Source organism: Hibiscus syriacus, unplaced genomic scaffold (assembly GCF_006381635.1).
Source record: "Hibiscus syriacus cultivar Baekdansim isolate YM2019G1 unplaced genomic scaffold, ASM638163v2 tig00111769_pilon, whole genome shotgun sequence".
NCBI classification, from domain to species: domain Eukaryota; kingdom Viridiplantae; phylum Streptophyta; class Magnoliopsida; order Malvales; family Malvaceae; genus Hibiscus; species Hibiscus syriacus.
In genome coordinates this window covers 490,629-514,157 of record NW_024063172.1, presented here as the reverse complement: position 1 = coordinate 514,157, position 23,529 = coordinate 490,629, and the positions used below count along the sequence as shown (strand labels likewise).

At 37.4% G+C, this 23,529-nt stretch overlaps 2 protein-coding genes and 1 pseudogene across 2 annotated transcripts; all 3 read right to left on the bottom strand.

The window, feature by feature from the left end:
- Positions 1-104: 104 nt before the first annotated feature.
- Positions 105-2,066, bottom strand: LOC120169789 (annotated as a pseudogene).
- A 250-nt stretch (positions 2,067-2,316) lies between these two features.
- On the bottom strand, positions 2,317-16,434 carry LOC120169788 (transcription initiation factor TFIID subunit 1-like). The gene is made up of 13 exons (XM_039177902.1): positions 16,359-16,434; positions 16,230-16,248; positions 15,575-15,914; positions 14,033-14,242; positions 13,757-13,849; positions 12,606-12,812; positions 12,200-12,406; positions 9,633-10,119; positions 8,706-8,911; positions 8,447-8,563; positions 8,138-8,194; positions 6,919-8,046; positions 2,317-2,796 (listed from the first exon to the last, which is right to left on the bottom strand). The coding sequence occupies exons 1-13, from the start codon at positions 16,432-16,434 to the stop codon at positions 2,440-2,442; spliced, it is 3,504 nt and encodes a 1,167-aa protein (XP_039033833.1). The 3' UTR covers positions 2,317-2,439.
- Positions 16,435-19,631: 3,197 nt separating this feature from the next.
- Positions 19,632-23,398, bottom strand: LOC120169787. Its single transcript, XM_039177901.1, has 4 exons — positions 22,014-23,398; positions 21,387-21,680; positions 21,066-21,157; positions 19,632-20,136 (listed from the first exon to the last, which is right to left on the bottom strand). Exons 1-4 carry the CDS (start codon positions 22,962-22,964, stop codon positions 19,632-19,634), a joined length of 1,842 nt encoding a protein of 613 aa, XP_039033832.1. The 5' UTR covers positions 22,965-23,398.
- Positions 23,399-23,529: the final 131 nt, after the last annotated feature.

Sequence of the window (23,529 nt, the reverse complement as noted above, 5' to 3'; positions counted from 1 at the left end):
TTGATATTAAACATATATCAATGAGTAACATAAATTCTAACGGGCAAATCGAACTAATCGAACGTTGCGAATCATGTAGGAAGTTCCAAATTAAGGCCTCTAAAGATAATAATAGTCCCTTTAACTATTGAAGTCGTTTGTTTCGTACAATGTTGGATAACGGTTTTGTCATCAACTCCATGTAATATAGTTATAAGGATTAACTTTCTTTATTGTCACAGTTAATTTTTTGTAACTAAGAATAATCCCTAACAGGTGAGACTATCCCCAGGAGCAACATTGAGTTGATTACAGTACCGTGTGAAGTAATCAATCCGAAACTGAACTTTGTCACGCTCTGCACCATTACACTCAATTGGATTGATGGCTCTAATGGTGGCCCCAAACCCTTGGCTCATGGTTGCAGCAACATTTTTCGTCCAAAACCATAAGGCGGCTTTGAAGGCGATAAGAGGGTCACTGGCCACGGTTTCTGGTGCACCTAACCCGTCGAACAGCAGCTCGGAACCGGCCGGTCCGTAGTTGTAGTTCCATGATAGTTGCAATGGTCCACACCCATAGTAACCTTTGCCAGGGGCACATGGATATTGTGTCATTGTCTCATTGCATTAATCCTTGTTGTCCCCATCCGTCTCTTCTATGTGGCAAAAGCCTGCAAACACAACAGCTTAACAAAGACATAATCTAATCAATGGCTAATCGAATGTGATGTGGTGGAAAATGTTACCTTCAGTTTCATGGCTAGCATGGGCAAAGAAAGCAGCAATCTCACGCCTGGACTCTTCAACTGAGCCAGTCCTCGCGAACTGAGTGAGAGAATCAAGAGCGTCAAGAAAAGCTCCTCTGGAATAAAAGTTTTTACCTGGACAAGTTGCGCCCTGGTTCAACATCGCGTTAAAGAATTCGGGTGTGGCAATGTCTGCTCTAGAAATGCCATTGTTAGAACAAAGACCACCTTGACAATTCGCACCGCAGAATTCCGGACCTGTTCCGCAGTACCCGAATGTACTGCAACATTCATTTGCTGCACATCCGTTACCACATTGAGCCTTCACCATGGTTCCAGCAAGAATGCTTGCTAGGATAACAGCTACAATACTGCTTTTCGTATTGAAGCTTTCAATTTTTTTGTTTTGCTTGAAATCTGTGTCCGGGTGTGGAAAACTTTGTAGACAACGACACTTATTTATAGCTTTGGAGAAAGAAAGAAAAGCAAAACAAGAGCATGGAGTGTCAGTGTTTCGTCATGGGAAAGCTTGTGTTTCAGAACTTTGACTGGTAATGAGGTAAACGAAGGGGTCTTTTCTCGGAAGGCCATGGGAAATTTCTATGCAAACTGGTGCATGAGATCTGTAATTGCAAAGCCAATAAATTGTGAACTTTTTAGTCATCAAGTTATTGGCTAGTTTCATTGATTCCAGTCTGTTTCCTCCTATGTTGAAAGTTCAAAGGACAAATTTTACTTTGATTTCTTTTAGAAACTTGTTGACGTTTCAAATTGATTGTTAAACTTGAACTCATCCCAATGACCAGGTTCTTGGTTTGGGAATAAGCTTTCAAATTGTTTTGGATGACTTAATAAACCAAAATACATCAGTAGTAAAAGAATCGTTTTGTCCCGAGTTTGAATACCAAGAATGTCGAGGGAATGTACGTTCAATGTCAAACGGTTGAAATTTGTATCATATTCAATACAAAAAGCGTTTTTTAATAACTTTGACAGGAATGAATGAATTGTTTACTACATAAAAAGGAAAGAAAAGAAAAATAGTACATTAGTGGATACATAGATTTGTATGGTACAGAGTTATCAATTGTGCATCAAAATTCTTCATTGTGTATCAGCTTCTCTCTCCCTCATAAGTTATTATTAGCAAATCAAATAAAACTTGACTCCCACTAACCTATGTAGAAAGGAGCTTTGACTGCTAAGTTTACTCTAGTAAACAGCTGAAGCATTTCCACCTACCAGCTTCGGCTTCCTCCACAAACCTAACATAATTAATGCCAAAAGTGAGAAGGTCCTCAAGTTGGTGAGACCCCATATCTTCATGGGAATGCTTCATCTCTTGGCCAATAGTAAGTAAAAGTGAAGTGTTTCCGAATGGATACTACGGGGGCATTTAGTGCTCGATGTCCCATGCTTTCAACACAGATCTGGTTCTCTACAAGCTTTCATCTCTTATCCTCCAAACCATCATTTACCTGCCACCTATATCACCTAGGTTATCACCATCCTTTTCTTACCCACCTATATAAACTAGTTTCTTTTGATGACTGAAACAATTCAAGCACTCGAGGTTTCGTATACACATATACAAAGCTCTATTACGATGGTTTCCCAAAGCCAAGACACCCCTAAAATCCAGAGAAGTAACAGATCTTGTCTAAGGTGATTCTGGCTTTCAGATGATAAATGATTTCAGAAGTGTTATTTGATTAAGCTTCCCCTATACCTGCTTCAGCTTCATCCAAACTATGAGCATACTCATGCATCAAGTAGTCACAAAGCTCCAAAAGCTGATCAGCAAGAGGAGGAATACCAGGATTACGACCGTCATTGTAGATATGAGCATTGTAGGCAATCTGCCACACATCATGTCTAAAGTCTTCTCGATCCTTGTATTCCATCCTCCTAACCTTGTCCCTTATTGTGGACAAATCCATTGGGTGCTTTACAATGTTCAGGTAGTCAGGGGCCTCCTTCTTGGATACTGGTTTTAAGAACAGAAAGGACACCTCGGTATTCTCTCTAAGTGTTTCTACAATCTGCTCTAAGATGTTGGCCAGACCAACCTGGAGGGAAATCAATTGAAGAATACAATAAGCAGGGAACTTAAGGGATTAATAGTAATAGGAAAGGCATATTAAGATTTACTAGCAGATTTACATGCACCAAAATTATTTAGTTATCTCATTACATAATCTTACTCCTCCATAGCTTTCTCATTCCATATTCCTTTTTTCTCAGATGAGAAACTTCACAGGGCACATCTCATCAGAACGCTTATCATGAAGAGTTCAATCATCCAAAAGTCACATGCAAGCATGCAGCCAAGCAGCTATGCTTGCTCATCTTGTTACAAACATAACATACAGAAAATTCACAGAAATTGAAGAATTCTTTTCAAATGCGCACATAAATTTCTTTTACCTCCTTTTGTTCCCAATGATAAAGATTTACAGTTCATTGAAATATGTAAATATCCTTAGCGTCCATTCAAACATGAGAACAAATTTGCATCAAATATAGACTCACCTTCTAAACTATCTATCAATTATTATGCTTATTATGGTTCAATCAAGTTAAGCTCTGAAATCTATTACAACAATTTATAGATTCTTCTTTTCAAATAACATATTTCGGTACCTTTTTTCATAATAATTTAATTTAAAAATACACTTGAACATATCAATAAATGAACCATGATGATATTTGGGCTCAGATCATCTGTTCATTATAAAAATAGAATTGTGATTATAAAGATATTAATACAACTATATTACCAATTTAATAATTTATGGTTATTTTATTTTATGCACAAGCTATAAGAAAATATCGATGAGATTTTAATCTTAAGCAATTAGTGATTCTCAGTATGCTTTCATTCCTGGTAGACAAATTCTGGATTGTTCTTTTATTGCAAATGAAGGCATTGACTTCTGGAGGGAGAAAGGTTTGAAGGGCTGTGTGTTTAAGGTGGATTTCAAGAAGGCTTATGACACCGTTGATTGGGATATTCTCTTCAAAGTTATGTCTAAGATGGGGTTTGGTTCAAAATGGTGCGGCTGGATTCGTAAATGTGTTACTACAGCTTCGGTGTCTGTTTTAGTTAATGGTGTCCCTACGGATGAATTTGCTATGGCTAGAGGTCTTAGGCAGGGTTGTCCCCTGTCCCCTTTGCTGTTTAATGTTGTTGGAGAGCTCTTAAATTTACTGCTTGTAAAGGCAGTTGCTGAGGGTTTGTTTTCTGGTCTGGTGGTTGGCAAAGATGAGGCTTTTCTGAATTTATCTCATCTGCAATTCGCAGACGATCTTATAATTTTCTGTAATGCTTCGAAGACACAGATTCTTAATGTTAAGAGGGTTCTTCGGGTTTTCGAAGTAATGTCAGGCCTTAGACTTAATCTCACTAAGAGCAAATTATTTGGTATTAATATCAGTGAGGATGAGTTAACGCAGTGGGCTAATGTTGTTAGGTGTTTAGTTGGGCACTTGCCTTCGGATTATCTGGGATTGCCGCTTGGTGCTAGGAGGAATTCTATTCTTTTGTGGGATCCGATCGTCCAGAAATTTTATAAAAAGTTAGCCGGATGGAAGGCTAAGACTTTGTCTTTGGCAGGGAGAGTGGTTTTATTGAAGTCTGTCTTGTGCTCCCTACCCATCTATTTCATGTCCTTGTTCAAAATTCCTTCCTCGGTAGTTACAAAACTAAATTCCATCATGGCCAGTTTTTTATGGGGAGGAGGGGCAGAGGTTAAAAAAATTCACTGGATTAATTTGTCTACAGTATGCTCTGCTAAAAATGTTTGTGGTCTTGGCGTTTTGGATCTTAATCTTATGAATAGAGCCCTACTAGGTAAATGGTCGTGGAGGTTTGCAAATGATAGGGAGGCAGTGTGGAAGAAGGTAATTTGCAGTAAGTATAATCTGGACATTGGATCCCTGTTTTTCAAGGATAATCTCCCTTCTCATTCTCTTGGATCTGGAAATCAGTAGTTCATAACCATTTCAATGAGGATCAGTTTGGAGCCAGGTTTCGAAATCAGTTCAAAGTTCGAGTGGGGAATGGTGAGAGAATCAGTTTCTGGTTTGATAGTTGGGCGCTTGACTTCCCTTTAAAATATGTTTTCTTGAGACTGTTTGTCCTCTCATTAAACAGGGATGGGAAACTTAATGAGTATGGAGAGTTTCGATCATCTATTTGGTCTTGGCATGTTCAATTGAGAAGAAATTTGAGTGACTGGGAGCTGAGTCAGTTTACCGATTTATTGGCTATAATTCACAATATAACTCTTTCTTCTGAGTTGTCTGATGGGTTGGTTTGGAGAGGGAACGGAGAAGGAATTTATTCTGTTAAATCCAGTGTGAAGTCTTGCTGTCCTGTTTCGACATCAGACCCTTTTTGGATGAATAACATTTGGATGGGTTTGGTGCCTCCTAGAGTGGAGGTCTTCTTGTGGAAGGTGGTGCACAACAAACTGCCTGTTAAACAAGAACTTCTAAGGAGAGGAGTCTCCTCTATTGTTGATGTTGCTTGTCCCTTTTGTAAAAAGGAGGCCGAATCTTCTTCTCATTTATTTTTCATTTGTGTTGTGGCATGGACTCTTTGGAACAAGTTTTTGAAATTCTAGGGAGTGTGTTCGGCTTTGCAGGACAATGCTAAAAGTTTTATGGTTGCTTGGAAAGATATGGTGTTAGATTCTAAAATATGGTCCTTCATTCAGGGAGTGGTTATATGGACTATTTGGAAAAGTAGAAATGACATTGTGTTTGATGGGGTAAGGGTAGATCAGACTGATCTGTTCTTTATGGCAAGGTGCAGATTGGCTAATTGGTTTTTAGCAAAATTTAATGATGTTTCTATTATGGACTCTTATTTCTGATCCTACTCTTGGGGACTATTGCTCCTCTTCAAGGTCTTCGATCATCAAAACTGTGTCTTGGTCTCCTCCTCCAAAGGTTATAAAACTGAATGTGGATGCAGCAGTGAGTGGTGATTGGAGGAAAAGTGGTGTTGGTGGCATTCTTTTTTTTTGATAGGAATAGGAGGTCTCATTAAAAACCTCCCTCATAGTTGCCTCTTGAGAAGAGGCAACTAGCGGAAGGAGGAAAAGTGTACCTCAATATATTAATAAACCCGAATTACATAAAACTCTAACTTACAACATCACCCGAATTAAAATACCAAACATAACCGCTAACAGTAAGGACATTCAACCTATCCCCTCCTTAGCTAACTTGTCCGCCTCCCAATTACAAGCCCTAGGAATCAACCTAACCATAATATCCCTACCCGAAATTACATCCCCAATTTCCCGAACCAAAGAACTGAAGAACGAAGGAGCCTCAGTAGGCCTGAAAATCCAATCCACTGCAGTCTTACAATCACTTTCGAGAATAAGTCTTCCCTTCGACGCCCAGTCCGAATGTAGAAATAGATCAATTCCTTCTTTAATGGCTTTCAACTCAGCAAACAGAGGAGGACCAGGTCCGACAGGCTTAGAGAAATAGATCACGATAGAACCATTCGAATCTCGAAATAGATTGGAGGATGGCTCGGTGAAGGGCTCTTTCCTAGAGGCTGCTGGTCCAGGTCCTCCGCTGTTGGTGGAGATTTTGGCAATTAAGAAGGGCTTATCTTTCTTTGCCTCTTTTCTTCCGAGGGTTCAGGATCGTTTAATTGTTGAATCTGATAGTAAACTAGCAGTGGAGTGGGTCAAGAACTATGATCGATGTCCTGTTGTCTACAGAGTTTTAGTGAGAGATATTGGTCTTTTGTTAAGAGATTTAAATGGTATTATTAGATGGGTTCCTAGATCAGCTAATGTTGAGGCTGACAGTTTAGCTAAGGCCGATATCGGTTAGTTCTCAGTTTCTCTAGATTCTATTAGCCTTTGGGTTTATTATTGTAAGGGAGAGTTTTGTTGTTAAACATTATGTAACTTTTGATTATTTATGGTTATTAAGGCACTCTTTTCCTCCTTCCGCTGACTAAGGAACATTTTCTGTTCCATTAATCATGAAGGGGTTTCTAACGAGGCCTAACTTCTTATCAACAAAAAGGATCATCTGATGAGCCTAAACTCAATTTCAATGATCCCACCAGAGTTGACACACATCATGAGTTGTAAAGGAGAAAAAAATTAAAAGATGAAACAGGACAAACGAAAGCAATGAAGGAAAAATGTCATTACCTCTCCCCCTCTGCGTCGCTTTGTTGGAGGAACACACTCTGCAGAATATCGTCCTAACTCAACAGGTTTTCTTTTTGCTCCTCGATCTCTTTCCACCGCTCTTCTGTCATTTCTTCTTGTCCTGTAGTCTTCTAAATAATCATCTTTTATTTCAGCCTTTTTCTTCTTTTTCTTCTTAGCTTTTTGGCGTTCCTCTTCCTCCCTCTCTCTTCGAATGTCCTCTGTGTATCTTGTGATCTCAGCAAATCTTCCTCGCTCTTCCAGCAGTCTCATTTCTTCCTCATAAAGCTTCCTTGCTTTGTCTTCTCTTATTCTCTCTACATTTCTCCTCTTCTCTTCCTCTTCCCACAATCTTCTCTCCTCTTTAGCTTTCCGCTTTGCTTTTGGTTCCATTAATCGCAAGCTTTCCTGCTTCCCATGCTTCTCAAAGCTCGATAATTCCACTATTTTTTTTGTTTTTCTGTACTCGGGATAAGTGCCCCCCTCTTGACTAAGTTGATCCATATCAATAATTTCCTTTGGTCGCTTGATTATAATTTTTTTGTGAGGTTGTTCTTTATCTTTATCAGCTGGTGGGCGAATGACAACAGAAGGTTTATGAGGTTCAACTTGGTCCCTCTCCATATTTTCTGGTGGCTTTATAACAATAGATTTCTTATGAGATTCAGCTTGGCCTCGGTTGGTATCCACTCGATGCCGTATAACAATGGGCAGCTTCTGAGACTCAACCTGCATTTCATCAGGTTTAACCCTGTTAGAAATAATTATTTTATTAACCTTTGCAGCAGATTTGGTTCCATTTTCTGGGTCAGAAGAGACTAGATTGTCAGAACTTTGTGTGCCTCCAGAAGCAATTTTATCAGATGTTTTATCAGTAGAGCATTTGAACTTCAATGGAAGAGCTTTTGCATTTGAACTGAATTTTTCACCCTCTGAAGCTTCTACAACTGCTATCTTTGTTGCACTTTTTGTTTTGAGCTTCTTTTTCATCATCTTCAACTGGGACTGACCCGAGGGTTCCAGCGAAGTTGATTTGCCTGGAGTTTTTTCCATATCAGTAGCTTCAACCTGCATTTCTGGATCTTCTCCATACTTGGGGCAGTTCTTGTTGGTCCTCATGTGTCCAAGCTAGACCACCAAAAGATAATGATTGATTATATATATAGTAGTCCAAGAAAATCAAATTTTAAGATTGGCACTATCTTGATAAGTTGCATACCTGACCACAAGCTCCGCAGACAAAAGTATCTCTTGATGATTTCTTCTCCTTGAACAACTGATTTAAGACAAGAAAGTAAGTGAAGAAGTTTAGAATAAGAACGAGATTTCTAATATTCTAAACAACATAAGCATGCAAAGAAAAAATGCTGAAGAACTTCCCAGGTTGAAATACAAATGAAAAGAATTTCAAAAAGAATGCTCATGCAACATCTAACAGGATATAGGCGGTACTTAAAAATAAACAAGCTCACTTGTCTTTCCATTAAAATAAGAAAAATGAAAATGATGAAGGGAAGAGCCCACTTGCCTTGACATTGTCTCCCAATATTTTGACTTTAGTTAATGGTCCTGTGCTGGGCATACCATTCTTTTTCATTCCTTTCAACTTTCCAGACAGGCTTCCTTTAAAACTTTTACTTTCAATCTGCCATCAAAGCACACCTCAGTCATAAGAACCCTTATGCACCTTGGACATGGGCAAAAATTACCTAAAGTGCATAGACTAAACAGAATCTGTCAAAACAGGCCATATGTTTAATCCTCATAATTAAGGTAACTAGTCTTACATCCTTTGAATCCTTAACAAAATTCTCATTTGTAGTATATGACCCACTAGGTTGAGTAGCACGAACAATCTGCTTGGGAGTTATGCTTGCTTTCTTTACACCTAAACTCTCAACACCCATACGTGGTTGTAAGCCAAAAGTCAACCCAGTATCCTCTGCAACAGCTTTATTTTTCTTCTTTTTTTTCTTCTTTTGGTCATCCTCATCTAACATGAAGAGTAGTTGGTTAATTACTTAAATCATAGATATTTTTCTCACAACAAAATATTCAGATGATAAAAGGAAAACACACTACAATAAACTTTCTAACACGCTACTAGGGATTGTGCAAAATAAACATTTAACAGGTAAGCAAGAAAAGTTGGATAAATTACATGGATTTGAGCATAACTTTAAAGAACCAACATTCAATTTAAAAAGTTAAATTTAACGGTCATTTTAGCACTAAATGTTAGGGTAAATTACACATTTAATACCTAAACTTTCGTTTTTTTTCAAAACCATACCTAAAGTTTAGTTTTTGTTTCATCTTAGTACCCGCCATTAAAAAATTTAGTTTTTGTTTCATTTTAGTACTCCGTTCAAAATTTAACGTTAAGTTTTGAAAAAATTGAAAGTTTAGGTACTAAAACATACCAAACCCGATAGTTTAGGTACTAAACACGTTAAGTTTTTAACAGAAGGGTACTAAAATAAAATGAAAGCTAAATATTAGGTATGATTTTGAAAAATTGGAAGTTTAGATACTAAAACGAACTAAAACCGATAGTTTAGGTAATAAATGCATAGTTTACCCTAAATGTTATTCCGATGAAACACAGATAATTATTACAAACATATTTGCTTCTTAAGACCAAGGTTTTTTATTTTTCCTTTTTTCAGCAAAAGCAATAAGAGAAAACACTGTTGGGATGAAACAATTCATACCATCCATGAGTAAACGACATAACTCAGCAGCCTCCGCAGCTTCATCTTCAATTTCTTCTTCTGCTTGAGCCTTATATGGTCGTCTTCTCATCTTGAGACCCTTAACAGCATCTGCTTTGTCAACCTTGTTATCATTATCACCTTCTTCCCCTTCTTCAAATTCCTCTGCATCAAGCAAATTTTCTAGATCGCCGGCAAAGGAATCAAGATCACTATTTGCCTCGGAATCACTTTCATTTTCTTCACCATCAACAGCTGAAAGAGACTGAATTTGTCGATCCCATATTTCCTGACATTTTTCTCTGGTTTGCTGTTGTAACTGAAGAAAGGACATCCGCTGTCCCCGTGCATACTTGCTTATAGTTGTTGGATCAACCTTGACTCCTGATGCAGCTTGTTCACTTGAAAGCTTGCGTATCATAGCAATACGGTGCCACCTAGTTTGTTTTGCAATCACTTCATCAGGAACATTGAACTTCAAAAGAACCTGGTAAAAAGAAAAAGCAATTAAGAAACAACATATGTGAACCAAAGAATTTATAGAAGATCTGTAAAACCCTACAAGGGCAACAAGTCAACCATTTTTTCTCCAATTTATTTAGATAAGACATTGTTCAAAACATCTATATCACTGCAGCAAAAATTAGCTGAACTCGGTTTAAAGTAGACCAGCGTCTATGTTACATAAAGGTCCACTTATGAATTATGACAAGGACAAGAGATAGATAAGATATCACTGATGGTCTCTGTCTCGTACAACAAATTTAGATTCCCTTACTGACAAGAAGATTTCTCTAGAAACTATATTATAAAACCCAACACCTCCCCCTTCTTCCTCTTCAGAAAAGCAAAAAGGAAAGAATGCAGAAAGCAAAAGTTGTTGCCTTATCAAACTAGATAATAGGTTTCAATGTTCACATCATCAATTCAAATATTTTTGCAGTAAACTTAAGTTTTACTTTGTTCCTGAACTGAAAACATTTCAAAAACTTCAATACTTGAATGTTTTATTCCAATACTATTGGCATTTCAGCATACACAGAAAACAATAAAACAAAAGGTGATTTTTTTTTTATAAGAATTGAAGGCCTCATTAAAAACCCCCTTCTTAATTAATGGAGCTTGAAAGAGAGCTCCTTAATCATTGGAAGGAGGAAAAGAGTGCCTTAGGATTTCATTCAACAACATAAATTACATAAGATACAACCAGGACAACACCCCCATCTAAAGCAGAAAACCATACAACACCCATAAACAACCAAATACAACAACACTAACTTAGGCTAAACCGAGTAAGCTAGGTCACCAGCTTCTGATGGTGAGTCCTGTTTACCAAACTAGCAGAACTATTACAAAGTTTGAGCCTATACATAACCCGAAGAAAAATCACAAAACATTACAACAATAAGCCTGCTACACTCAACCGATCCCCTGCTTAGCTAGCCTGTCAGCCTCCATATCTTGATTCTAGACCTTAATTAACCCAAGGAAACTTACTGAGTCTTAAGTTCCTTTAAATGAAAAGTTGCAGGTTTTCACCATATTTTGACATAAGGACCAGCTAAGGGAAAACTATATTTTTATTTTTGTAAATAAACAGCATAGTGAAGATGTAACAATTCAAATATTTTTGCAGTAAATTTAAGTTTTCCTTTGTTCCTGAACTGAAAACATTTCAAAACTTTAATACTTGAATGTTTTATTCCAATACTATTGACATTTCAGCATACACAGAAAACAATAAAACAAAATGTGATAAATAAAATTAAAATTTGTTGTCTTTATCTTGATTTTAGACCTTAATTAAACCATGGAAACTTACTGAGTCTTAACTCTAAGTTCCTTTAAATGAAAAATTGCAGGTTTTCACCATATTTTGACATATGGAGCAGCTAAGGGAAAACTATATTTTTATTTTTGTAAATAAACAGCATAGTGAAGATGTAACATTACAGCCATCATCTAAAAACTATATAGTTAAAGAAAACATTATTTCTGACAGATTTTCCTACCAGACTTCAATAGCTTTTTTTTTTGGGGGGGGGGGGGGGCAATAAAAATTCACCTCCCGTGCAGTAAATAAACAGCATAGTGAAGATGTAACAATTCAAATATTTTTGCAGTAAATTTAAGTTTTCCTTTGTTCCTGAACTGAAAACATTTCAAAACTTTAATACTTGAATGTTTTATTCCAATACTATTGACATTTCAGCATACACAGAAAACAATAAAACAAAATGTGATAAATAAAATTAAAATTTGTTGTCTTTATCTTGATTTTAGACCTTAATTAACCCATGGAAACTTACTGAGTCTTAACTCTAAGTTCCTTTAAATGAAAAATTGCAGGTTTTCCCATATTTTGACATATGGAGCAGCTAAGGGAAAACTATATTTTTATTTTTGTAAATAAACAGCGTAGTGAAGATGCAACATTACAGCCATCATCTAAAAACTATAATAACTATAAGTGATACCAAAATGGCAAAAGAAAACAGTATTTCTGACAGATTTTCCTATCAGACTTCAATAGCTTTTTTTTGGGGGGGGGGGCAATAAAAACTCACCTCCCGTGCAGCCTCCATGCTTAATCTGCGGAGGTCAGCATCTGTACCAGTCACACTAGAACCTCCACGAGCAGCTGCAGTTTTCTTCTTCATCACAGCATTTGACACAGGAGCCTTTGGAGCGGTACGGACATAGCTAAATCCTAAACCTCGACCAGAAGGATCGCCAACACCAGTTATTTCCAGGCGCTCAATATTATCTCTGTCCTGGAAAAAGGGAAGAGTAAAAGTAAATGATAAATTTAAATAGAAAATGGCTACTTAACAAGCCATTTTCCTAATCAAAACGTTTTAAAGAATATGATTGTAAAGGTCAGCTTCATAATATGTGATTTTGTTGCTTTATAGTTTATTTGAAAAGCAAAAACTCGAGTGCTTCTTATTAGCAGAAGAAATAATATTTTACTTGGTTTGTACATGCAACAAAATTGCAACTCAGATTCCATGGAGTTATCTGCAGCTCCCGTTCAATGTGTGATGCGGAAGCCAGAGCTATAGCTTCATCAGGGAGTTGACTCATTGCAGATGAAACACTGTTAAGAGTTGTTAGTCGTGTGATTCCTAAATGTTTAAGCCGGTACAGACCAGCTTGCATGCTTTCATAGGCACACACCTGTACAAGATTGAGAAAAGAAAAAATCAAGATAGATGAAATATATGGAAGCACATGCATTTCAAACCTCAGATCCTTTCTATGTTTTCTCTACATAATACGCATTTCAAAGATCATGATACGACCATGGTCAATAACAAAGCATCTAGTTTGTCATTTTGTTTTTATTCTCCAATAGATGGAAATAAAAGCATGTTGATTTCACATATGGAGAATAAATAAATAAAAGGTTAGTGACAAAGATCCTTGCAGTGAAAAAATAACAATTTATTTTCCATTATCTTCCAGAATATTCAAGTCAACTTCTTTTGTTATTAGGACAGGTGAATCTTTCAAATCCTTTCCCTGAAGGAACCAGACATGATAATTTTTCATCATCCAGCTCAAGCAAAAGTCAATCAAATCAAATGGATACCCATAAAATAAATCCATATGCTATCCCCACATATATGAATGATTCCCTATGTAAGAAAAAATTTGCCGATTCCATTTTCAAGAAGTTGAAGTTATACATTCAAAGAAATTCCATTTTTACAGGCAAATGCTTTTTAAGGACACCAAAGAGAAGGTATAAAGCTTGTTGGTTCATATGGAAACTACCAAAGTAAATGTCAAATCAACAACAAAGCAAATAACACCGAAAAGACATGATATTTGATGTTACCCACCAACCACACGCCAATATTTCACCATATCTAATATATTATATACTATTGAGCAAGGACCTAATGCACTAACTATTGAGACAAATGTTCAGGTAATTTCCAAAATTGTTAAACTTACAATGGCTATGATATCATGCAGCACCATGAATATACCTTTAAATACCTTTTCTTTATCGTAAAGGCACTCTGCCTACATCTTCATTCATCTTCAAACTTTTATTTATAAGACTCAATTATATAAGGTAAAGAAAAAGAAACAATATAGATAGTGAAACTCACGTGCTCTGGAGACACCAACTTTCTCAAAACACCTTCAGGTGGAATGTGTAAATCAGGCTTCATGGACCAAGTCTGTCGTCCACTTTTATCTCTCTAGGATGCAAGGTAGGCAAGTGTAGCAAATAAGTTAATGAAAGATAATAGAAGAATGAATCAGAAAAGCAATAATCTTGAAAATTTGAGGATCACTGACATCAATAGGAACATCATGCAGGTATCAAGCAACTTTTTAATTAACAATCAACCAAAGTTCAAAATAACAAACACAAAAATTACCCGCAAATAAGCACATTCCTTCAGCTTTTTACGGACAATTGCATCTGAAAGCTTAGGAAAATGAGTAAACAACTCATCTGTACCAATGAATGGAATCAAACCACCTTTGGCAGCCGCAGAGAACTCCCGATATACATAAACCAGCATTCTGTTCATGAGATATGTCAGAATATTCTTTGACCCAGGAGCAAATACCTCCATGAGAGGCTCCTGCATATGGAAAATTGGATAAATCAGAAAGGGAAAGACCATAGTATGAGTTATGCCGATTCTTTACAGAATTCACAAAGAACAACATATAGACTCAAATGCATCAATGTGTACAAAACATCTTATACTACATGGATTTATTTTGAAAATTCCAGAAGCAGGAGAACAAAGTTACAAACAACAAGCAACCTATCACTATGACCTTGCTAAGCATCCAACCGAAAGCCACTTAGAAATAGGAAAAGAAACCAGAACCTGAATATGGAGATGCAATAAACATCAAAACTGCATTTAAAATGTACCAATTTCCATTGGAGCGGACGTGATACGGTGATAGTTCTCAGGCTGGAACTACTTAGCATGCAAACATCCCAAAGTTTAACAAATATGACGCCAAAGTTATATTGACAATATGTTAGCATCAGAAACCTAAGTTCATAAACATACATTTTACTGTATGCATAAACACACAACTACCCCAACCCAAACCACATATAGAACCCTCACTCTAGTCTCTATGTCCTTTTCCACTCTCAACTTACATATAATAGCTTTTTCTTGCAATTATTCACCCAAAACCCAGCAGATTAATGTTAAATATTCATCCATGGAATTAATTAACACAGTTTAACTTGGAAAAGAAACTATGCAAAATCTAAAATCTTGACAATACAACAGTGATCATAGGGTATTTGTTTGTTTTGAAAACACTCACCCCCAAAACCACATATATGATTTATAAATTTAACTCTCTTTCTAGCAAGGAAGTCAATGGCAGTCCACTTAATTAAAAAAAATATGTAAAACACATAATAGACTAGAGCATCCAATCTTTTTGAAGGTTAAATCAAGCTTATCAATGGACAGGCCATGCCTAAACCTCAAGGGTAAAAATGGTCAGCCAAGTCAAGCCTAACTATCAAACAAAGTTTTCCCTGATCCTTGCCCTAAAGTTAAATGGCTGTTGAACATCAATCCTGCATCTTTTCTATAAATATTGTTTACTCGTATGATATATCTGCTCTCAAATGCAAAGCATACAACTAATGAATTAATGCCAAGAACACAAGCACCATGCAGGTTAAGGTTTCTTAGAGATACTATAGTTCCACCCTGGCTTATAGATTTTGACAATGGCAATGCTAATACAGGTTTAGGCAGGCAGCCAACACATTAATTTGACTATGGGCAAAACAAGTAACATGCAGCACCAAAATCAGTAACCAGAAAGTTGTCAGCATACAATTGCATCAACTCCATAGAATTAATGGTACGAGTTTGATATAGTTTCTTGGAAGGCTACATGCAGAAAAACCTACAGATGAAACAAACCTGTTGTCCTACAACAGCAATCTTATCGATACGTCGTATAGAAAGCTTTCCCTTTGGTGACCTAACCAATAAGAAGTCAGTTGATGGCACTTTGTGGGAAAATATAGGAGCCTTGTACATGTTTGTTTCTAGAGATGACTGGCTATAGCCGGCTTTAATATCTCCAATAAAAGGTGATTTGTCAGCTGGCTCTAGAAGCAGAACATTTCCCAAGGTTTGGTTTCCATTGCGAAACATCCCACTAGTAGTTTGATCACCTGAAGATGTTTTCTGATAGTAGGTGCACAGATTCGCACCCATGCCCACATTGTTCAACAGTAAAGGCCTCTCCTCACAGTACCTGAACCATGAAAAAGGGGTGAAGGTCACTTGAGAAATCCATATGTAATATAACTTTTTTCATGAGTCCATTCATGATAATGAAAGTTGTTCTCTAATAATAATAATAATAATATTATTAGAAGAAGAAGAAAATGCTCAATTTATATACAACTTACGTTCAAAATGCAATGGAGAAGAAAAAATATCAGCCAAAGCTCAGAATTCAAAAATACTACTGAAAAAAGCTAACAGGATCTAGTCTTATTATTGCTTGTTCTAAGCCACAAAATAAAAGAAATGGGTGTAGAACTAGTTTCCATTTTGTGAAAATTACCTCAACAAGGAACTATGTTCTGTTTCAATTCTCTCCATCAAAATGAAGTAAACAAAGTCTACAAAGCCTCAATTCTTGTGAGGGTAGAGAGAGAGAGATAGTGGGAGAGAGAAAAGAAGAGAGAGATACGTTGAAAGGGAAGATAATTTCCGGTGAGGTTTGGAAGGTCTTTGTCGATAACCTCAGTAGGAGAGTATCTCGACATGAGCTGAAGGAAATCTTTTCGTCTCAGGGGACTGTGGAAAGAGTTTTCATCCCAAAAGAAACTAGGAATCCTAAGTATAAATTTTTTACTTTTGCTTTTGTTCAGTTTGAGCGGGAATCTGGTTTAAATCGAGCGATAGATATGCTAAATGGATCATTGATAGATGGGAGAAGGATTACAGTTGGAGTAGCAAAATACAATGATGCTCGTCCACTGATAGCGGGGAAAAACAGTCCAGTTAAACCGGTTCCAGTTTCGTCTGCAGCTGGTCCTTCAAAGTTGAAAGAGAGATTTGTCCTGCAGGAGTGTTAGGGATGACAGATCGTATAAAGATGCTTTATTGGCTAATTATGCAACGGGGAATACGGAGTTTCATTCTGAAGGGAGTCATAGGGAGAAAGTAAGGAAGAATATTCTGGAAATGTATATTCCGTCTGAGAGTTCGAGTTGGGTCAAAAGATCTTTAACAGGGATTATTAAGCTTTCCCTTGATTTTAAGTCAGTTAAGGAGTATCTCTTTAATGATGGCTTTGAAGTTCAGATCGCTGGTTGGGGTTACGCTCGGAACTCATGCATAATGACATTCAATTCACATGAAGAGATGATGGAGGCATGGACAAAGAAGAAAGATGTGATAAACTTTTGGTTTGACAGATTGGATCTATTACTGAATGAGGATGGCATCCCTATGGCTTTTTGCCAGGTTGAGCTATTAGGGATTCTTTTGTTATACTGGAATGAATCATTCTTAGAATGAATAGCTGGGAGATGGGGAGATAAGGTAGAAATTCATGATTCCACTAAGAACAGGGATGATCTCTCTTCTGTGAGAATTCTTTTGAGAGTTGCTAGCCCTTTTGATGTGCCAGAATTTATTACTCTTGGATCCTATGGTAGATCGTTCAGAATTAATATCAAGTTTGGATCGATTTGTGATGATTCAAAGCCGTTTTTCAAAAATTCTCCGGCGGTCGGAGCAGTTGGAGAAAATTGTGGTGAGTTGAGGTTTGAGGATGAGGAAGATAGGGATTTCTCAGAATCTGAGGAAAGTCCAGTCAAATCAGCAGAGAAAGGCAGACAAAAAGTTGACTTTTGGCTGAATGAGGGAGCTTCTTTCGACTCAGCAGGCTCTGATGGGGAAACACTTTCTCCAAGATTTACCAAACATGGGAAGGGTTTTACAGAAGGACTGTCAGGTTTTCAGAACGTTGGGACCAACAGAGAATGAGACTTTGCAGGTTTGGGCTTTAGAAATTCAAAAATTTCGGCTGATGGGTCACAGGCCCAAACGGATGATTATGAGTTGTCTGGACTGGATTTTTCTAAGTTATTTCCTTCAGGGCCAACATACTCAATTAATAAGTTTGGTAAACTGGTCCAAATTAGAACACCAACAGAGGAAAGCAATGGTAAGAAGTAGCTTAAGGGGGCCAGCAAAAATTCTGATTCATATGGCAATAAAGATGTGGAGGCTATAGAATCTAAGTTTTGGAAATTGGTGTCAATGGTGCAGATGGTGAGCCTGCAGGATGTTCTTTCTCTCATTCAGCCTTAAACAGCAGAAGAGTTAAAAGATTGTTGCTAAGGGATGCCTTAGATCAAGTCACTATTTCTACAGTATCATCTCCAGATTTTTCGAATCTATTAGATGAAGCAGTCGCTACATGGCAAGTTAGTCAGATTTTGGGAGTTTCTTTTAAGAAGGGGAAGGAAGCTTTTCTGGAAAAAAATTTGAATTTAGAGAAGGGGTGTAATATGGCCGTTTGAGGAGCCACATTGGAGATTTTGAGGTTTTTCAAGTTTTATTCATGAAGGATAACTTAGCCATAATTTCATGGAATATTAGGGGTTTGGGTAAAAAGGAAAAACAGAGAGTGGTGCAAAGATTAGTTTCAAACTCTCATCCTTCTTTTCTTTGGCTTCAAGAAACCAAAACTGAGAAGTTACGAAGGTCCTTTCTAAGAAGAAACGGGTTAAATGGCTTCCAAGGGGTTATTGAATCGCCAGCTATCGGTTCCTCGGGGGGTTATTATGTTGTTAGGATGATAAAGTGTTTGAGATGGAAGACCATTGTATAAACAAGAGATTCATTGCGATTACAGGAAAATTCAGATTTAACCAGTTCAGAAGTGTTCTTATTAATGTATATGGACCTTCAATAGAGGAGGAAAAAGAAGGTTTTTTTGAAGAACTGAGTATGTTCATTTCTGCACAAAATCTGCATGTTTGTGTTGGAGGGGATTTTAATGTTTATTTGTGTGAAGATGAGAAAATAGGTAGAGCTCAGAACAGATTCTCTATGAGAATTTTCTCATTTTATTCAGTCTGTAGGTTTAATTAATCTGCCTATGGAAGGGGGAAGGTTCACTTGGTGTAATAACCAAGATGATCTTATATTTGTTAGATTGGATAGGTTCTTGGTGGATGGTCAATTCTTGGCTTCTTTTCCTGAGGTTACTCAGTCGCTTATTCCCAAATCAATTTCAGATCACAATGTTGTGTTGTTACATAATGGAGGATCTAATTGTGGAAACAAGCCTTTTAGATTGTTCAACTATTTGATGGAGGAAGATGGTTTTGAGGAAATGGTTAATCAAACTATCACAGATTGCAAGAAGCGCAGGAGAAAACCGGGAATTCTTAGTATCTTAAAGAACTCTAAACTAGCCATCAAACAGTGGGCAGGGAAGAAAAACAAGTTCCCGGGAGCTGCTAAAGGGTAACATTATGGATTTTTTTCACAAATTCTATTTGGGAAAGGAATGGGAGCATGGTATCAACCATACTTTCATCACTCTTATTCCTAAGGGAACTAACAATGGGAGTCTAGATGATTTTAGACCAATTAGTTTGGTTGGAGGAGTTTACAAGATTTTATCCAAGTGTCTTGCAAGGAGGCTCAGAAGTTGTTTAGGAGAAATCATAAGCCCGACTCAATTTGCTTTCATACCCGGTCGTCAAATTTTGGATTGCTCTCTCATTGCTAACGAGGACATTGATTATTGGAGGAAAAAATGGTTAAAGGGTTGTGTTTTTAAAGTTGACTTCAAGAAGGCCTATGATACTGTTGATTGGCCTATACTGTTCATGGTGATGGAAAAAATGGGTTTCGGCTCTACCTGGATCGGATGGATCAGGAAATGTGTCACTACAGCTTCAATTTCGGTGTTAGTTAATGGGGTTCCATCGGAGGAGTTTCAAATGGTCAAGGGGCTTCGACATGGTTGTTCACTCTCTCCCTTATTATTTAATCTAGTAGAGGAATTGCTGAATTTATTAATCCTAAGGGTTGTTTCAGAGGGTTTATTTTCCGGATTGAAAGTTGGCAAGGAGGAAGGGGCTGTCAATCTATCACATTTACAGTTTGCGAATGATTTAATCATTTTTTGTGGGGCTTCGAAGATGCAAGCATGACTCGGCATTGAACTATGTTCTTTGGTAAATACCGAGAAGGTCGATAGATTGGTAGCCAATGCAGCTTGCACCCATGAAGCTGCATATTTCCGTCTTTCTGATGTGACCTTCATTGCCTCTTCCGAGAGGTTTTCTTCAGATTCCGGAGACAAACCGATTGGAATAGTTTTTGATAAAGAATTTGCAATCATCCGAGCATGATTCAAGCTTGCATGCAGGGTTAAGAACCGATCCACTGCAGGCTGAGGATTATCTTCCTTGGCAGAAGTAGTAAGATCAGAATATAAGCTGCAAGACGAAGATAGTATACCAATAAATGTTATACAAGAAAGCAAAGAACAATCAGTTATGGATAATCTACCCCCGATTACAAAACATCATAAATAGATGGTCGAATACTACGAAAAAACCCAGAATCAGTCCACATTATGTTACGTAACCTAAATCCGTATATGGTGAGGTTTCAATGGATGTCTCAATATGCACCATCCTAAATGTCTTTCTCCAAGTCCAACCACTAAGTGTCCATTAAGACCTACTGCAAAGAACTTCGTATTTAGGAGACGGAAAATGAAGTCTAATGAAAAACTAAACACCAAGAACTAAGGAAATAGCCAAACATAATAGCTATTATAGAACAGCAAAACCTCACTCAGTTAAAGCGCACACAACGGTGATGTATGCAAGAGAAAGCAGATCATGCCATTACCGAGGAATTTACATAACCCCGATATGGTTCCATCTCTTCGGCTTTGACCTAAAGGCCAATGCGGTTGGGAACTTGTGACCATGTTTGCATTTGGAATTTAACAATAACAATTAAGAGTGAAAGTAAAATTTCAATTTTTAGTCCTCAATTTCCCTTTGAAATGAGATATGTTCCTATTATGTACTTTAACCATACCAATGAAAGACCAAATACTTTCTTTTTCTTCCCCCCTTACGAAAGCAAGAAATTTTACTGATGTGACTGTAGAAAACCCTTGATTTTCGACTGTTTCGAATCCCATGAAGCCAAGGCTTGGTTTACAAACATAGGTTAACACATACAGATTGTTCACAGTTGTATTATTTCTAGGTTTTTGGGTACACGATTAAAAATTTTAGCCAGGAAAATATGGAGAATTAAAATCCATACATATAATGTATTTAATCTTTCATAGTTCTGAAACAAAGAAAACTTAGCTTTTACTGTCGATTTTGTTAAATAGCCATACCTTAAACATCGTAGTAAGCCCTCTGAAGCAGCAGCCTCCTGCAAAGCTTCTATTGCCGCTGTTTGTGCTGCATCCCTATGTTTCAAGACCTCCTGTAACAACAAACACGAATTCGGCATGAGAATAAAAAGAACCATGTGTTGCAGAATGCCAGGAAGTGATATATAAGTTGGTTTAAATTGAACTTGTACTAGGTATTTTTCTTCATTAGGAATTTGCTAATTGGAGATACGACCTTTTTACGACAAGATAACCCTTAACTGAGACATTCATATAAAAACTATGAATGCTACGAAGATGTAAAGAGTTGTAGGTTCATACCCTTCCGAGCTTTGAAACAGAAGAGGAGAGTGAACACCATGAAACACTTGTATCTGTCAATCTTTTACTGTTTACCGGAATCTTAACCAAGTTCCCCAGGCCACCATTATCAGTTAGGTCTCCGGATTTCTTCCCAATGGAAATTCTTGGCTTATTCGGTTTCTCCTGCTCATCCAACATTTTCTTATTTGAAACCGGGGATTTACTCTCCTCTTTTAGTGACCTGGAAGATATTTGGAGCTTAGTCTCCTCCTTGGACATCAACTTTTCGCTTGATGTGCTCTTTCTAGGAACCTGGCATTCGAATATTAATCATTACATGGGCAAAATAGCTTGAAATAATATGAATTGTTTTAAATAACAGGAAAAAAATAGCAACAAATCAAACAGAACCATATAATACATGTATGTCATATCCTAAACTTAAACCAGAGTTCAAGAGTCATCATCTTAGGTTATGTCCTTTAGGAAATATCTCTGGTATAAAACAGTAAAAATGGATGTAAGAGGGGGGGGGGGAAACCAATCACATTCTATAATCTCATATCTTATGCTTACAAATGCTTTACTCAGTTAAAAGTAACAGATCAGCCAAACCAAAATTCAAGAAGAACAAGACATGCTCACCGAAGTGCTACGAGATTCTTGCTTGATATCATGCTTGCTAACTCTCGGTTTAGAATGGTCCCTACTTTTCACTTCCATATTCCCTTCCCAGCTCTTTCTCAAAGCTTTGGCCCCTAATTCGATCCCTTGAACCAAAGATTTGATCACCGGTACCTTTTTTCCGATCGGACTCATTCCATGGAAAGAACTCGGCTTCTCCATGGATCCTACCTTGTAGCTTCCCTTTCTCTGCCCTTTTATTTCTGCCTGCTGCTTAATCCCAGTGGCAAACTTCTCAAAAGATGTTGGCAACGAATAACAACCTGTGGGGGAAGATGGAATCGATCTCGAACTATGAACCTTCAATTTCCCCAAAGGTTCCTTCTTTGTATCCGAGCTCAATGACAGTTTAATCGATTGAGATTTGGATCTAGTCAAAGAAGCCATTTTCTTATCCAATTGATCATCCCTTGCACTGCCATTCGATCTACTCCCAACAGATTTATCTTTCCCTCCACCATGACCACTACCTAAGGGTGGCTTAATTTTCTCTCTGGGTTTCGAATCCGAGACACTTTTACTACCATTGTTAAGGAACTCAGGAGAATGAGTATCTACAATGTCCTCAGGGCTCCCTACACAAGGGTGTCGCCCCGGAACCGGCCTAACCCCATGAAGAATGGGAACCGGCGAAGCGGATTCTAACCGATCGACATGAATAAACTGGCCTAATTGGATCTTATCACTAAGAATCAAATCATCATGCTCATCAGGCAATGAAACATACGTAGCATGAGATGAATCAGAAACCTTAATGTAAAAGCCTTGGTTCGAGAACAGCCCACCTCCTGCTAGTGCTGGAACTATACTCACCACCTGCAATAAAGATGACCTGTGCTCACCAGCAACCTTCACATCAGAGTTCATGTGCTGTAAAAGCTTCAAAAGAACACCTGGAACAAGATTTGCCATTTTGGGTGCCCTCCAATTTGCATCACTCTTTAGAACTAAAACCTCAGAGACATAAACTCAAACATATTGTGTGTGGAATAAGTGGGGACCTTGAATCTAATGAACTGAAAATGAACAACTTTGATCAATACCCAGATTAAGAAAAACAAAGTTCATACATGGAAGATGATATTTGTCACAGATTTACAGAGAGAAACAAAATTTACTAAGACTCAAACTGACGGGGTTTATTGGCAAAAACACATTCATATGGACCCCAAAACAAAGAAAATGAGATGTGCTCAATAATTAGAAGCAACAAACAACAATAATGGGGCACAACTCGTGAAAATCCACCAAACAAGATAAGAAAATACATAAATTAATAAATGAGAAAGGCCTTTTGAGGTGTTTATATAGGAAAGAAACCCCACTGCAAAACCAACCATACTAAAACCCAAAATGGAAAAGAAAAAAACACTTTGGGTTGGGTTGGTTCAACTTTAAAAAGGGAGATTTTACAAAGAACAGAGATTCAAAAACAGAAAATTTTCAGAAAACAGGAGAAAAGGTTGAAGAAAAAGGG

What these genes read in the sequence shown, in the direction of transcription:
- LOC120169788 (XM_039177902.1), bottom strand. Translation starts at nt 16,434, where the DNA reads ATGTCGAGATACTCTCCTACTGAGGTTATCGACAAAGACCTTCCAAAC. An exon ending in ATGTCGTTTACTCATGGATG is followed by an intron (nt 8,912 to 9,632) that starts GTATGAATTGTT and finishes TCTTCATGTTAG; the next exon opens with ATGAGGATGACCAAAAGAAG. An exon ending in AGCGACGCAGAGGGGGAGAG is followed by an intron (nt 2,797 to 6,918) that starts GTAATGACATTT and finishes ATTTCCCTCCAG; the next exon opens with GTTGGTCTGGCCAACATCTT.
- LOC120169787 (XM_039177901.1), bottom strand. Translation starts at nt 22,964, where the DNA reads ATGGCAAATCTTGTTCCAGGTGTTCTTTTGAAGCTTTTACAGCACATG. An exon ending in CTGTTTCAAAGCTCGGAAGG is followed by an intron (nt 21,158 to 21,386) that starts GTATGAACCTAC and finishes TTGTTGTTACAG; the next exon opens with GAGGTCTTGAAACATAGGGA. An exon ending in GGCTTACTACGATGTTTAAG is followed by an intron (nt 20,137 to 21,065) that starts GTATGGCTATTT and finishes TTCGTCTTGCAG; the next exon opens with CTTATATTCTGATCTTACTA.